Source organism: Vicia villosa, unplaced genomic scaffold (genome assembly GCF_029867415.1).
Source record: "Vicia villosa cultivar HV-30 ecotype Madison, WI unplaced genomic scaffold, Vvil1.0 ctg.001125F_1_1, whole genome shotgun sequence".
NCBI lineage: Eukaryota > Viridiplantae > Streptophyta > Magnoliopsida > Fabales > Fabaceae > Vicia > Vicia villosa.
Window position 1 is genome coordinate 125,939 of NW_026705492.1, and position 17,734 is coordinate 143,672.

Here is a 17,734-nt window from a genome sequence, read left to right on the forward strand (position 1 = left end):
ATTCTTCTTGCTTCCCCCTCGTTTAGTGGAAGTTTGTCTGACTATAGATAACGTAGTATGGGCGACATCTAGTTAGATTTAGAAATAACTTTCCGAGAGTACACCTCATCCCCTCGATGTTGGGGAGACGAGAGTCTCTTGGATGAGTGTTTTATTTAAACTCACTGTCTTTAATGTGGCGAGCTTTGACAAGAGGTATGCTTTGAAGTTTTGCTCATAGGGGACGTGTTATATTTCAAGAGAAGTAAAACAAGAGGATAAATTCTGAGGCCGAAGAGGATAGAGAGTGGTTGCACCACATGTAACACTTGTGACCAAATATGGCAAGAAGTGGTCGCCACATCAGAATGAGATGGATCTTGAAGCTGTGCAGGTTTGTGATTGCATGGTTGAAGGAAAACTTATAAGGATTTATAGGTACTACCTATACTAACATGATGCATCTTTTTTGCGGTAGCCCGTTCCATAAGAACTCCACGATTAAACATGTTTGACTTAAAGTAATTTGGGGATTGTGACCTTCTGGGAAATTTCTTAGAAAGCGTATAAGTGGTGTCAAAGCATGCTGAAAAGACCCGTGTTGGTTTATGGGGTCAGTCGATAATCTTGAAATCAGTCTGGGGTGTTACAAATGGTATAAGATTCAGACCTCTCCCAGTATGATGTTGTTCGAAGACGGAACATGCGGAAGCTGGTGGGCATGTAACACTCGAGGCCGAAGAGAATAGAGGGTGGTTGCACCACATGCAACACTTGTGGCCCAATATGGCAAGGAGTGGTCGCCACATCGGAATGATAGGGATCCTAAGGCTGTGCAGGTATGAGACTGCATGGTCGAAGGAAAGCTTATAAGGATTGATAGGTACTACCTCTACCAACAAGATGCATCTTCTTTTTAGTAGTTCATTCCATAAGAACTCTACAGTTAAGCGTGCTTAACCTTCTAGGAAGTTTCTCAGAAAACGTATGAGTGAGGTCATAGTATGCTAAAAAGACCCGTGTTGGTTTGTGGGGGCAGTTGATAATCCTGAAAGCATACTGGGGCATTGTTGAAAGTATTTGTGGGTAAATATTTTCGGTATATATCGTATCCACAGAGATTGGTTTAATATTACTGTCGTTCTATAGTTGTTTATTTTGAGTGAGAAAACTAGTTGAGTTTGTTTGTTTATTCTCAGATTGCATATAACAGAATAATAATTGAGTGATAAAAAGCTTAAAGATGATTAACAATGGTAAACGAATATGTTGAGTTCTAGGGTTCATCAACCTATTCCTATACAATTTATTAATTAAACCTTATTCGAACAATCATTTGAATTATTATCTTCACTTATCCTCAAATATGATTCCATGTCTGCAAATCAAATTAGATAAACTTTTACCGGTATGAGATTCGATCTCTCCAAATATCAATATCGATAATAGTAATAAAGAACGATAATTATGAAAACCCAATCACAATTCCATCTCTGCAAATTGAGATTGAATCAATATAGTAACCTAGGGCAAAAGTTAGAATCCTTTCTTTCGATCAAAGACTCCACAATGATTTAAGATAAAAACAAGGTTTCTTATTGATAATAAATTCAAACAATTGTTCATAAGAATTAATCAACGGTATTGTATATTCATAAGTTAACTACTACCTTAAACTCAACAAGAAGAATTTAGCTCTCCATAGACATGAAGAACAAACAAGGTTTCATGGATGGATTCATCTTCATCAAGGGAATGTCTTCAATTGATGTTGAATTCTCCGTCGGATGTTGTTTGCTGTTCTGGATTAGGATTGCTCTCTGAATTTCGCTCACAAAAAGTCTCTCTTCCAAAGTTTTTTTTGGTTTATGAGGATTAGGGCTTGTATTTATAGCTTTTTTCCTTTATAACGCAATCATCGCGGCGCGACACGGGCTGGCGCGGCGCGAACCCAAGACAGAAGGTTTCGCGCGTCTCGTCTCTGATTGGCGCGGCTCGCCACTTGCTTTAATCCAATTCTTTGTGATTCCTCTTCTTCAGAGCTTCTACGCTTGCGTGTTCCTTCGTCTTTGCTTCTTAACTTCAATATCTGCACAAATAACACCCAAAGTGATGCAAGTCGTTCTACAATTAACATTGAACCTCGAAAGTTCAATTCTAACTATAAAATCCGTAAAAATCACAAGATATATTCACTTTTAGCTCAAAAGGTAGTTAATTTAACACATGAAAATATCATTAATTCACCTCTAACAAACTCTCCCCAACTTAGAGTTTTGTTTGTCCCTAAACAAAATTACTTACCTCAACGAAACAACAAAAACATACCAACAATCATGCCACAAGTTTTTCAAAAAGGTTTTTCAAATGGCTCAATTCAGCAGTCAAATCAGATATTCCTCATCTCCCTGCAAACTCAGAACACATACATGAAACAGATTTTGAAAGAAAATTACCTCCAGAAGTTCAAAACACTACGCAATTGCAATTGAATCAGCACTATCACTCTCATCAAAAAGTATGATGAATAATAGAGGGGTTAAACACTCATCCAAACAATTAAATCAACAAAAATCCATATCATACGTTCACCATATCGTTAGCATCAAGTCCTGTGGAATCTGAGAATCAGAAGGCCTTTCTAAGGTTGTAATGCGGTTTAGATTCAAAGAGAAGAAGATAAACGAGGGTTGTTCCTATTCTAGGGAAGCATCCGAATCATAACTCCTTTCCTTTTTCCTTTATACCTTCAACTTTTTCACCCCTTCTTCTTTTTCATTCGTAGTTCGATGTTTCTCTTTTTTATTTTCAACAATTGTTTTCTTTCAAACATTGTTTTTCTTTTGTTTTTTTTCAAGCTACAAATTTCTTTCGTTCTTTGCAAATTACCACCTACAGACTTACTCTTCTTTTGATTATGACTCTCCCCAACTTGGAGATCAACCTGTATTTAGATTATATGAATGCTCCCCTACTTTCTATGAAGGTCAAAGAGAAAACACATCACCAAATTTTGTGGTTGATGGTCCACAACAATTTTTTTTTATTGAGATCAAAACTCACCAGGTTTTTCCTTGGTGCATATGATGAAATTTACCTTGACCTCAGGCTCAAAGAATGGTTAGCAAAGGATCACACTCTCACAGAAGAAAATAAGTTTTAAGATGGAATCGGCTCAAAGAAACTCTCATATTCAAACAAATGCTTAAATCACTTCCACAGATTTCCACAAACGATGCGACAGATGGTTTAGCATGATACAAACAAGTCAAAATAATCGATGGTCTCGTGCATATAGTAAACATTGGAAAGCTTTCCTCACAATGGTTAAGGCTAAGCCGATCCAATCAAAAATTGAGTACCATAAAGAACTTCTGTCAAGTATTTACTAACAACCTAAGTTTCATGCACACATTAGGAGTTTGAGTTCGAAAATTCATACCTGCCTTGTCACTTATTGAAAAAGAAAGTGAAAAATTAAATTTTTTTTTTCAAAAAATTTCACTCACTACCACTTTCACGCATGTTGCTCCATTGTTGGTACTTTGCTTGAGATTTTCATTATGCTGTGGAACTACTCATTCTAAACTACGGACAAATAACAAACATAAAAGCATAAAATTGAAAAATGCAAAAGAGTAAATCCACCCCCAAACTTGAACTAAACATTGACCTCAATGTTTCGTAACAAGCCCGAGAGGGTTGACTCACAGAGGGTATTGCAATATCAATTGCCTCTTCCTAGCTTTCACCAGAGAGGTTCCCTTCTTATTTCCTGAAATAAAAGCAAAACAAAATAAAACATAAGAAGCGTGGTTTGCCTCCCACGAAGCGCTTCGTTTAACGTCGCATGGCTCGACGGTTCATGGATGAATCATCAATCATTGTCTCGTTTTCTTGGCACTTTTCTTACCAATGTGAAGCCCCAAAAGTATTTCATGTTTTCTTGTTTGGTTTCTTCATCCTTAATTCTTACCACTTCAACCCGCGATTTCTCTTCCTTCATTTGTTTTGTCTTCTCCTCAAGAGAGATAACCTCCTTATCCATTAATTTCTTCTTCTTTGAGAACCTATCCTTGATGAATTTGACACATTTTAGCTTTAACTCTAAACCTTCTAAAAATGGGATGGTGATTTGTAAACGGCTAAACATTTCCATTGGCCGAACGTAATGACTCTCATTCCCTTCTTTATTAGGAACTTGTAGAGGAGGTAATTCCAATGAGAGTTTATGCTCCTTTGCATTACAACTCTTCTTTAACTCTAAGTTCACCATATTCTCTTTTGAAAAAGTTTCAACTTTTGAAGTTTCTAACTCATTCATGACTTCTTTATTTATATACTCCTTTTTTGTTCCTTCGACTAACACATCATCTACTTTTTTAGGAGGTCTTGGATAAGGTAGCTTCATTGAAGGCTCATACTCGCTTTCTATATTTTTCTTGATGTTTATATACTCTATATTATCCTTGTCAGCAACATCTTCCTTGTCATCATCATTGTTTTCAACTTCCTCATCAATCACTTTTACACTCCTTATAGAAGTAGCATTGCAGGTTTCTACACAAGTCATAGGGTTTTGAAAAGTTGAGACTTGACTTACGTTTTGCTCGGTGAAGAATTTGGTAAGTTGAACATCTTGCGTTTCTCGGTTTTGTTGAATGGCTAAAGAGAATTGCATGAATTGATTCATGGTTTCCTCTAACTCAGTGGGTCCTCTTTGATAACCTTGATTATAGTGTGAAAACCCTTGTTGTTGGTATTCATGGTTAGCCATATGATACTCCATCGCAACTTCCGGTGTGCACCATCCGAGATCATGAAACCCATTAACTTGAGGTGAGAACTGTGACACACTTTGAAGGAGATACTCCATTTGTTGAAATAGGATCTCGTTTTGAGCATGAATCGCAACATTTATATTTGGGTCAAACATTCCAATAAACAAACATCTACAAAACTAGCAAACGAGTGAAATAACAAGATAAAAAATTATAATAATAATAATAATAATAATAATAAAAAATCAAAATTAAAAGACTATTGTAATAACAAAATCTAAAATAAAGTAACTAACTAAAAATCTAAAATAAAGGAACTAAACTAAAAATCTAAATTTAAGTAACTAAAAAAATCTAAAATTAAGTAAATAATAAAAATCTAAAATTAAGTAAATAAACAAAAAAAATCTAAAATTTAGTAAATAACTAAAATTAATACGACTATTGCTCTTTTTGTGTTTTGCTGTTCAATCTCCTAGCGGTCCTTTCGATCTCGGGATCAAAAAGAAGTTGATCGCTGGAAACTTTGCTGCGCATACACTAACTCCGCAAAAACTAACAAACGAGTGAAACAACCAAATCGATAAAATAGTAACAAAAACTCAAAATAAAAACTATTGCAATGCGTGCAATATTGACACCAATCCCTGGCAACGGCGCCAATTTGTTGAAAGTATTTGTGGGTAAATATTTTCGGTATATATCGTATCCACAGAGATTGGTTTAATATTACTGCCGTTCTATAGTTGTTTATTCTGAGTGAGAAAACTAGTTGAGTTTGTTTGTTTATTCTCAGATTGCATATAACAGAATAATAATTGAGTGATAAAAAGCTTAAAGATGATTAACCATGGTAAACGAATATGTTGAGTTCTAGGGTTCATCAACCTATTCCTATACAATTTATTAATTAAACCTTATTCGAACAATCATTTGAATTATTATCTTCACTTATCCTCAAATATGATTCCATGTCTGCAAATCAAATTAGATAAACTTTTACCGGTATGAGATTCGATCTCTCCAAATATCAATATCGATAATAGTAATAAAGAACGATAATTATGAAAACCCAATCACAATTCCATCTCTGCAAATTGAGATTGAATCAATATAGTAACCTAGGGCAAAAGTTAGAATCCTTTCTTTCGATCAAAGACTCCACAATGATTTAAGATAAAAACAAGGTTTCTTATTGATAATAAATTCAAACAATTGTTCAAAAGAATTAATCAACGGTATTGTATATTCATAAGTTAACTACTACCTTAAACTCAACAAGAAAAATTTAGCTCTCCATAAACATGAAGAACAAACAAGGTTTCATGGATGGATTCATCTTCATCAAGGGAATGTCTTCAATTGATGTTGAATTCTCCGTCGGATGTTGTTTGCTGTTCTGGATTAGGATTGCTCTCTGAATTTCACTCACAAAAAGTCTCTCTTCCAAAGTTTTTTTTGGTTTATGAGGATTAGGGCTTGTATTTATAGCTTTTTTCCTTTATAACGCCATCATCGCGGCGCGACACGGGCTGGCGCGACGCAAACCCAAGACAGAAGGTTTCGCGCGTCTCGTCTCTGATTGGCGCGGCTCGCCACTTGCTTTAACCCAATTCTTTGTGATTCCTCTTCTTCAGAGCTTCTACGCTTGCGTGTTCCTTCGTCTTTGCTTCTTAACTTCAATATCTGCACAAATAACACCCAAAGTGATGCAAGTCGTTCTACAATTAACATTGAACCTCGAAAGTTCAATTCTAACTATAAAATCCGTAAAAATCACAAGATATATTCACTTTTAGCATAAAAGGTAGTTAATTTAACACATGAAAATATCATTAATTCACTCCTAACAAACTCTCCCCAACTTAGAGTTTTGTTTGTCCCTAATCAAAATTACTTACCTCAACGAAACAACAAAAACATACCAACAATCATGCCACAAGTTTTTCAAAAAGGTTTTTCAAATGGCTCAATTCAGCAGTCAAATCAGATATTCCTCATCTCCCTGCAAACTCAGAACACATACATGAAACAGATTTTGAAAGAAAATTACCTCCAGAAGTTCAAAACACTACGCAATTGCAATTGAATCAGCACTAATCACTCTCATCAAAAAGTATGACGAATAATAGAGGGGTTAAACACTCATCCAAACAATTAAATCAACAAAAATCCATATCATACGTTCACCATATCGTTAGCATCAAGTCCTGTGGAATCTGAGAATCAGAAGGTCTTTTTAAGGTTGTAATGCGGTTTAGATTCAAAGAGAAGAAGATAAACGAGGGTTGTTCCTATTCTAGGGAAGCATCCGAATCATAACTCCTTTCCTATAGGGGATGCAGTCTCATTGGAATCCAGGGAGATAATTATCCTTCATTGACTGAGCTTTAATTAACTATTACTTGGACATGTTATCTCCAACGTTTACTGAATAAATGAGCAATGAGAGTTGACTTGGGTGACTCAAACCTAAATGGATTATTTGTCTCCCTGATATTAGCGACCTCGAAGTGTATTAGGCGATCTTCCTTCCCCACATTGAATACTAGCCCAAAGTTAAGATAATGAACTTGCATCTTTCATTCTTAAATCTTCCTTCTTAGAATTAAGTGAAATTATCCTAAAATACAAAATTTATACTATCATATAAAACACATATATCTAATCTCATTTTCTCATTTTCTTAGACAAAACATTTCACCAAGTCTACAAAGCATTACAACCACACTAATGAGTAATTTTAAAAGTAATAATTATGGTAAATTTTAACATTAAATTATAATTAATTAACGGTTAAAAATTGTTTTAACAAAAAAATTAAGGTGAAATTCGTCTTCATGAGATTTCACCGTGTGTTGTGCTGGTCTTCTTGCTGTCACATGCTCTCTCGCCATCATATATTCGAGATTTATACATGTCATCCCTCAAATTATACATGTTATCCCCTCAAGAGTATGCTTTTATCATTATACCCTTGTTTAAAATCATTAATTTTTAAAAAATATGCGTTTTTACCGAAAATTTAGGGATGTATCAGAAATTTCAAAAAATACTAGATTTTTAGAAATTTCCATGAATTTTTACCGAAAATTTAAAAAATACCAAAAATTTTAAATTTATAGTAGTATTTTTTTTAAAAAAAAATCGAAATTCCGAAAAATTCATTCTTCATCCCACTAAATTATTCAAGTGTAATTTTGAAATAAAAAAATGTGGGGTGACATGTTTAATTGGGGTTGGTTTGGACAATCGACCCGACCCGAGTTTACTTTTCTCATCGGTACAGATCGGGCCCATTAAGCGCACTGATAAATTCCCATCCTCTCTCTCCCCCCCTCTCTCTTTCTCTCTCTCAGCTTTCAATCTCGCTACTAATCAGGTATTTCTTTTTGTCTTGTTCGAATTTTGCTTTGAATGTACGTAGCAACGGTTTTTTATTTTTTATGTAATGACAATTTCTTTCTAGTTTTGAACAATTCGATTGTATAATCGCATTTTATCTTTCTATGTTATCATTTCAATTAGGATATTTTATCTGAGATTGATGGTGTTTCACTTTGATTTCAAAATTTTCATGCATTTGTGTAAAGTTTTAGTTTTATCAATTCTTTGTATGATTTTTGATGAGGTTATGCTTTGATAAATCATGTTTTGCTGCATTGAAGCAATTTTTTTCTCCAGTTTTATTTGAATTTTTTTATGATTGTGATTATTGAAGTCATCGATTAGTGAAGTTGGATTATTGTTTACAGTAAATTTATGGGATTTCATTGTTTTTGATGGAAAAATTGAACTTTTTTGAATTCATCTTTTGGTTTTCTGAGATAATCATTTTTCTGTTACTTCAATCTTGCTAGGTTAAGTTTCTACTGCAATGGATTATTTTTGCTTATTAAAATCGATTGGCAACACTGATATTGCTCATCTTTGCTCACCCTTAAGTTTCATTTCAAAAGTTTAGCATCATGTGGAGTTTTGATTGTGTTGTGCCTGTCAGAAACTGGTTGATTTTTTTTTCAAACAAAAGGTTTTTTGAATGTGTCATCCCTGATCCTTTGTTCTAACCCTAATAGTTTCGTGATCGATAAAAGTAGGGTTTTAATTTGTAGTTGCGGTTACCTTAAGGTTGTTGTTAGCTGACGAGGGCCAACATTGGTCTGTGGTCTGCAATCACAGCCTGGTGTAGTTGCAGTTGTCATATGACTTAGTTGCAATTGATTATTTTTGCTTATTAAAATCGATTTGCAACGCTGATATTGCTCATCTTTGTTTACCTTATGGGTCATTTCAAAATTGTTGCAATCTAGGGAAGTGTTGATTGTAATGTGCCTGTCAGAAACTGGTTAATTAATTTTTCAAATAAAAGTTTTATTTTAATTTTTCGTCCCTGACCCCTAGGTTCTAATCCTAAGAGTTTCGTGATGGATAAAAGTAGGGTTTTAATTTGTAGCTGCGGCTACCTAAAGGCTGTTGTGAGCTGATGAGGGCTAACATTGGCCTATGTGGTCTGCAATCACAGCCTGGTGTAGTTGCGGTTGTCATATGACTTAGATATTGTGGCCAGCCGAGTGGTTTCACAAGATGTGGTGTGACATTTAAAACGGATGTCATTGAATTTGAAATATCTGCTCTGTATTTTGCAGTTGTGTGTGTGTGTGTGTGATTGAAACAATTAGTTCTTTCACTATCATGAGATTTCTACACTATCATACTAAACTTCTTCAGATCTTGGTTTACTAAAACAAGAATCAATGTTGTTTAACTTAATTTTGAATTTTTGATGGGGTGCATCAGATTGTAAGCCCAGATTAGACCTGTTGGTAAATTTTTATTATTTGCGCTGCAATATTTATTTAACTATATTTTACTTGTTTGATGATGAAATTGTATTTGGGGATATATGAAAATTTGAGTACCTGAAATGTCTGTTTAGTTCTTGATGTAAGCTCTAAATCAATTCCTCATCCTTTCTTATATTGTTCTGCTGCTACTATGTCATTGTGGAGTTCTTTATTTTGATATTTTTGAAGAATGTTGGGGGTGCTCAAGATGCTTGCTTAATGCAGTTTCGTATAGTTTTGGTTGAAGTAAAAAAAAGCCAAATGTGCAATGTTTTCTACACTTTGGCATGCATGGTTTGAGGTGTGAGATTCCATTTTTAAGGACTGTTCTTTATATAAGCAACTTCCTTCCGATAAGATTAGGCATTTGGCTACCATTATAGTATAAGCTGCATGGCCCTAAGGGGCTGGCTTTTGACGAAGAAATGTAAAGGCATTTAGTTGGATTGTTTTGCTACACTCATGTATTTGTTGTATTCATATTCCCCCCTCTTGTTGTATTCTTCACTTTGTCTTTTTGAATACGTCTTCTTAAATAGTGTTGGTTAAAGTGTGGTTCATATATCCTTATGATATTTTCTGTTATATTCCCGGCAATCATTTTGCTGCTCAATATTGTGGACTGAGTGTTAATTTCTTGTACGGAGTTTGTATGTCCAGTGTTCTTGCAGTCTATAGAACATTTTATGCACATAAGTTGCTGTCGATTATAATTGTTACTTTATGTTTTATGGTATTTTTTTGATAGTTATATATAATGGAAAACAGGATATGGAGGAGGATATGGAATTTGTTCCGATTGTTGATGTTCCTGATACCCCCGATAGATCAAATGTTAGAAACAATGATCGAAAATGTGTAGGTAATTGTGAGAACAGGGAGAGGGCTTTTCCTATTGATGGTGAAAAAAGTAACTGCAACAATTATATAATATTGTCCCCAGATAAACCTTATCCTTCTCAAAAGCCTTCCATGTTTAGGAGAGCCCAATCTGAGAAAGTTTTTGGACTTGGAACATCACGCTCTAGTGGAGCCGGGAAGATGGAGAAAGGGAAAACTCTAAGCTCTATGATTCCTTCTAAGTCATCTCACCATGGGAGCATTCCTGTTTTCGATTTGACTGAAGAGAATGGGCAGTTGCCACAGCCAAAGCCAGCTTTCTTACATCGTGGATCAAGAGATAACACAATTAAAGACAAGAAAGACTTGAAAGCAAGTATTGGTAACTCCTCGTTACCCTTAATCACTGATTCATCTGCCGCTACTGGAAAGTGTAAACTAGATAACAAAACACTTCCAGGTCCTCATCTATTTATGGACCGTGGAAAAAGCATTTCTCTGTCCAATGATTCTCAATCTCAATCTAAAGGTGAAAATCAACTTTCTTTGCCTCCTCGTTTGTCCACTGCTCCAGGGGGTAGAGGGCACAAGAGATTGGTACGAAATGGTTGCATTTCACCACAAAATATTGCAACAAGGGCAAAACAATCAGCTGAACAAAACCGCTCTGAAACCAATAATGTTGAACAGATCCGTACCGGGCATTCAGTTTCTAGTAATACAATGTCTCCAATTAGTGTTGATGATATTGTTGCTGAAGATAGAGACCGCGGTAGAGCGAAAGGAAAGGGGTTACTTATTCATCCTTCATCACACGGAGCTAATGCTGGAACTATTCACATCGATAGCAGGTAAACTATCTCTTTCAGATTTGAAGTGTTTCTTAGTGGATGACCTGAGGGTCATATATCCTCTCCTGGAAATCTTGCCGCCTTGCATCAAGAATGAATAAGGCAAGATTTCTCGGCATGCATTTATTAAATTGTAAATTCATAAATGAAAAATTAACTGACACAAAGGATATAGCAAACTAGTGAAGAACATACTAATCAATGAATCTAACAATTTGGCAAGGCAAAACTATCCAGTATGCAATTGAAAAAAGGGTTTGTTTCCTCATTTATATATATGATGCAGATCCTGTGGTTTTGCAATCTTGCTTCACAATATGTCTCTACTATTTTACTAAACCAGGGCAGTGGCACATATTTTGTTGGAACACATGAATACTGGCAGTCATCCTGTATGCATTGCAAAACTTAATTTGTTTGTTTTTAGGTTTGGGGGACTGGTGGTGGTGGGTGGTTTTTTAAAGTAATCTCGATGTTTGTAAAATCATTTTGGGAAGTAAAATGACACGACGTTTAGACATATCAATCTAGTTTCTCTTTGGTTTCCAGTTTAAATCAGTCCATCTCTCATTTTTGTTGAATACTTATGCTGAGATTAAATGCATTTAAATTTGATGCTTCTTTTGCAGCCCCGTGGTCAATCATGAAGAGGCCAGTGGTAGCCGTAATAAACCAAGAAATTCATTTGAAAACTGGGAGAGACAAGGTGGTTGGAGAACTACACGTAACAATCAACACTTGTATGGTGTGAATGGGCATCATTCAAGGAATAATTATAATGGTGAGAGATTTGTTCACAAACAGAATATGAACAGACTGGACAGAAGTGACACTGGGAGCAGTCAAAATGGTAAGCATATTTTTGGCTCTCTATCAGATCATACACCTCAACCTGCTTCGTTGATTTATCCAGATGTTGGTCAGTCAACTAGACCCAGTACTACGGCTGACTCGCTGACTAAAAGGCAAAGGAAACCTGAATCATCTTCTAGAAATCCTAATGTAGCATCTCATAACTCTGGAACTATATTCGTCAATACATCTGGAGAATCATCAAGTTCATCCCGAAGTCGTGTCTTGGCTCCTGAAGTTGTTGAGTTGTTATCCATACCAAGTTTCACAAACGGACTTATTGAAGGTGAAAATGACAATGACAACAATAGTTCGGTTGCCCGGGCAATGCAATTAGAAGCAGATGAGATATTGGCACGCGAACTTCAAGAACAACTGTATAATGATGATTATTTTGAAAGCAGCTGGGTCAGTTATTGTCTTTTGCTCAATTTTTATGCTAGTTGTTTTTTAAGACTTAAAGCAAGTATTTAATTACAATAACTTGTTATGTGTTGATTTGCTGCAGATTGATGAACATTTAGCACGGGAACTGCAGGTTGATGAACATGTAGCACGGGAGCTGCAGGATGCAGGGGATCTTCTGCACACATCTGCTGATAATCATCAGATACCTCATCCTGTAACTGAGTCTCTCTCTCTTACTCTCTGATTTAAATATATACTACTATAGATCTCTTTTCTATATAAGCAAAATTTCTTTTATGTGAGTTATACCAAATATTCTGTTAATAAAATAATCTGTGCCTTTCAGTTCTATATATCACGATTTAGTCATTTTCCAAATATATTTTAAATTTAAAAAACTCAAATGTAGAATTTAAAGGAAGGAGTGCCAAGGCACTTGAAATCTACATACTGCTTACCCTGGTATCTCTATTTATTTTTGTGCTTAACTCTATTTCTCTGTAAGAGATCTGTAAGGTATTAATGACTTCTATTTCTTACTTGGCTTAAACTATTACATTTAATTTAACCCTTTGGTTGGATTGAGAGAAGTTGATAAGAGAAAGATAAAGAGAGAGAGAGCGAATATAAAATAAATTTAACCCATTTGTTAGTTTGATTAATAATAAAGTAATTAAGATAGAATGAAATTCTAATAAGATAAATGACTACAATGGTGTCTGTTTATGGATATTTTTGTCTTTTCAAATATAATATATCATTTCTGTCTTTTCACTTTCTATTCAACCAAACAAGAGAGAACAACCCATATTTCTCTCTCTCCTATTTCTCTTATACCAAACAATACACTAAATATATTCTATTTCTCACTTCTTTCTCTCCTCATACTCTTTCTCAATTCTATCTCTTCACTCTTTCTTCTTACAATCAAACATAGCCTATTGGATTTGTGATGAGCAATGTTGTCAAATTGTGGCCATGTCGGCGCCATGGTAGATTGCGGTTGCAAAAATTCAACATAGTGCCATGGAAAAGCTGTAGGGTTGCGGATTTTCCTCCATCCGCCATAGTATGGTTTGATGTTATTTGTGTCCATAAGAAATAGTGGGATTGGTATCGTGAACCTTGAATATGCTCATCAAAGTGTGGCTAAGTGTAGAGAATTGCTAAGTGATAACTGATTGCTGACTGGGTAATGGTTCTGTTATTCATGAATGGTTTAATGTGTTAATTAATGAGCAATCTATATTTATTTATTTATTTACTTACTTATACAGACACGGATTTCGAGGGGAAATAGACAGCCTCGTTTACGACCTCATCAAAATCCTTCAAATAGGAGAACTTTGCCTCAAGTTCCTCTCTCTAATAGAGCCTCGCAGATTAGGAGCCGCATGACAACTAGATCGTCAAGACCTATCGTATCATCTAGAGGAAGAGGAAGACGCCCCCAGTTTCCCATAGATATGGACCTAGACATGGTATTTTCCTACTCTTTCATTTTGCTCATCTTATTATTTTAAACATTTATCCCTGCAAAATTATTTTTCAATAACCTGCATGGTCTAATAACCAGCTAAATAAATAGCAAGAACTTTTACTAAGTTACCAATTGCATTTATCTCGCTTGCGCAGAGACTTGATATATTGGAAGCATTAGAGGATGCAGTAGGGGATTTTAATGATATGGGAATGGCTGATAACATCCTTAATGGTCATCGTGATTTCAATGAGTAAGTTTTTAGAATAATTTATGCACATAATTTAAGTCATGTTCCATACTCTTATGTAGAATGACAACCAGCAGAATTTGCTCATTGCATCATTAACAAGGTGGTCTCTAATTCTTGTTATTGGTGGGTAGGTGTATTTCACTCTCATTTAAGATGTACATTTTGAATCATCTTTTTTTATTTACGTTAGAATATATGAAATATCTTTTAATACCTTTAAGATTATTATAGCATACTCTAATCATCTCATTGGATTAGTCTGAAGATTTGTTTTCAACTCAGTTATTATCATGAATTGTTTCTCTTATTGATTAGGTGTTTGCATCTCTATAAATAGCGGTTAGCCGGTTAGTGATCAGTCTTTTGTATCGGGTCATTATCAATTATATTATACCATTATCATACTCAAAGTCCTTATTATTTCTCTTCTCCTTTTGTATACAATCAAATAACTTAAACAGCTTCTAATTGTATGTTGACGGAACATTGTATATATGATGGTGTTTGGTAACTTAGAAGCAAATATATTTTCATTTAGGCTAAGAACCAAATTATCACTATAGATGGTAAAATGATAGATGAATCAACCAGGCAGATGTTTCCCTTGTAACATTTGGTTTGGTTTATTATCTTATTACACTACCCTCCACCAAAATGGCTGTGTTAATCTATCTTCTTACTTTCCATTTGTGGCGGATTTTTTGCACTGGTAAAGACCTGAAGAAGTCTTTTGGATGTGGAAGGGGCCCATAGTAGACCCAGTTTGGCATGTGTTTTCTTTTTCTTGATATCTGGATTTTCTTACAAGGTTCTTGTGCATGGTAGCTTCACAATTATTGTATAGGGAAAGCTTTGTCTGGCATTATTCTGCTTTCTTTAAATATATAACCTTAGAAGTTCATGTTTTCCTCGTGCCATCATGCAGAGATGATTATGAAATGCTACTGGCTCTTGATGATCAAAACCACCAGCATACTGGTGCATCTACCAATTTGATCAATAGCTTGCCTCAGTCCACCGTCCAGGTAAATCTATCAGCTGACCCCCCCTCTACTCTTTTTAGAACCCTTCCTTTTTCTGTTCAGTTTTTCGGTTTTGGGACATAGAACCAGTTAATGGGGAAAGTAAATGTTGTCGAGTTCAACACTTAATGTTGTTCATTTGCTACAGAATGACAACTTCACAGAGAACTGTGCCATATGTATCGAGACCCCTGTCAAAGGCGACATTATTCGCCACCTTCCTTGTTTGCATAAATTTCACAAAGACGTAAGACTAATAAAATAATCTACTTATTTTGTTTTTTTTTATTTACTTAAAGAAATTGTAAGAATGCTGATGTGTATCATTAACCTCCATATTGTTGCAGTGTATTGATCCTTGGCTTGGTAGGAAAAGGTTGTGCCCGGTCTGCAAGTCATCAATCACCTAGTTATGCTTAGGATTTAAATAGTTAATTTATCATGCTGAGACGTGTTGTCTTAGCTGTTTCATTTTATCTTTCAAACAAGGTAAAGAAAAGCATGATTTTGCTTACCAGTTGAAATTGTAACAAGGATATACTTCCTTTTCACAGTGTACTATTTTCCCTCTTTAGACATCAAAAAGTGAATGAAAAGGCATACAAAAATCTGCAAGTTGATAACTTCATTGGTACTTCCTTTTCTATGTCAGATGTGTTACAACTAGATGGAAACACAGGTTTTTTTAAGGTATATTGTTTTGCACTGGCAAGAGCAATGCTGTTTATTATTGCGTGCTTACATGATCATCAATGAAGGCCATGTCAAGTGCAAAATTTCGTAAACCCAATAATTGGATGGGTAAAGTCCCTTGAAATAATTTCTCAATCAAATATCGGCTCTGCAAAAAATCTTGCTCAGCTTTCTTTCCGAAAACAATGAATGGTTAAATTGTATCAAATTTTCATTTATTTAGCTTTAAAGATATGCTTTTTTTCTAAAGTGGTTATATCCAATTTCTTGGGATATTTTTTTAAAACTATGTTATAAAATTAGACTCAAGATGAACTAAAGTTAATAACACAAAGAAAGCAATGTTCTTATCACTAGGGGTGGCAAACGGACATGCTTGTTCCGTTTAGTCCGTCACGTAAAAAGCAAAGCGGGGCAGACTTTGTTGCAGGTCTAAAATCTTGTATTGTGCCGCAGACATTGTATCTTTTAAGCTTAAAATGTTGCAGGCATTGCATCTTTTAAGTCTAAAATTGTAAATTTTTATGTTAATGTTTGTGTTCGCAAAAGTCCGTAAAAAATATGGTGGCCATATTAAGGGTGCGATAAAATCTTAGTTTTTCCCTCATATAAGTGCGGAAAATGGGTATGATCGAGGGTAGAGTTCGGGTCCCTTTTTGTGATTCCTACATATCACTCTTTCATTCATATACTTTAATTTTTTATAATAGACCTTCCTTTTATAGGCTTTCTATACTTAACAACTAAGTAACTGTGGGCATTAAGTAAAGCTTTCTATACTTAACAAGCTATTACTCAGTGATTAAGAAAAAGTCAAATTTTTTTACTAATATCTTTTGGTCACCCTTCCTACCAATTCTAGAATATTCTTTTGAAAATTGTAATTTCTTTCACTTGATTTAATTATTACATTGTCTTCCTTAAATCAAGCTCGCATCATTCTAAACATCTTCAACTTGTAAAATAACTCAATCTTTGATGATTTTGTAAAAATATTTGCAATTTATTTTTCAGTGGGACAATACTCATTCACCATTTCTTTCTCACCTATCAATTATCTTATCTTGTGAAACCGAATATCCTGTGAAACTGAATATTTGATATTTTGCATGAAAATTTTGTATTCTCAGTTGACTCATCTTTCTCCATCTCTGGAACCAACTCTAAAACTTTCGCTGACTTTGTGAAAAGTGACAAGTTTAAATCCCTGATTTCCAAAACCTTCCTCATCCATCCTCTGAAATCATCTTAACTATGAACCCGAAACATCCACTAATAACCAAATTCCAACCCTCATTTCCGAATCTGAACTTGAACTCGTTGATGAAATCGTCTAAACCTCATTCATCTCTCTCTCTCACCTCTTTTTGTTCAAGCATTTCTCAAAATTAATATCAACGAGAATGCTCCGCCCAAGCTTTCTTTTGATGAAACATTAATATCAAAGGTAGTAGAAAGTCTACACTTTATGAAGCAGGCTGTCACTGTATGTGTCAATCCTGCTGAGAGGTGCATTGTGGAATTAGTACAAACTATGGGCAGTCTCTATTACACCAAGTTCCTCAAAGTATCATCCTATGGTGTAGTGTTAAAGAACTTCTCAGCAAGATTCTCTGAAGCTATGTCTCCTATTTTGGAACTTAAGAATTATGTTGATGAATCAAAAGGAAGAATTAAGATTCTAACGCTTCCAGCACCTGACCCAGTTCTACTTATGGAAAGACCAAAGGT

General features: G+C 34.9%; 1 protein-coding gene across 1 annotated transcript; it reads left to right on the forward strand.

The window, feature by feature from the left end:
• Nucleotides 1–8,027: 8,027 nt before the first annotated feature.
• LOC131633449 (uncharacterized) lies at nucleotides 8,028–15,938 on the forward strand. The gene is made up of 9 exons (XM_058904164.1): nucleotides 8,028–8,142; nucleotides 10,373–11,295; nucleotides 11,925–12,555; nucleotides 12,656–12,769; nucleotides 13,833–14,036; nucleotides 14,191–14,288; nucleotides 15,214–15,313; nucleotides 15,459–15,557; nucleotides 15,658–15,938. Exons 2-9 carry the CDS (start codon nucleotides 10,376–10,378, stop codon nucleotides 15,718–15,720), a joined length of 2,229 nt encoding a protein of 742 aa, XP_058760147.1. The 5' UTR covers nucleotides 8,028–8,142; nucleotides 10,373–10,375; the 3' UTR covers nucleotides 15,721–15,938.
• Nucleotides 15,939–17,734: the final 1,796 nt, after the last annotated feature.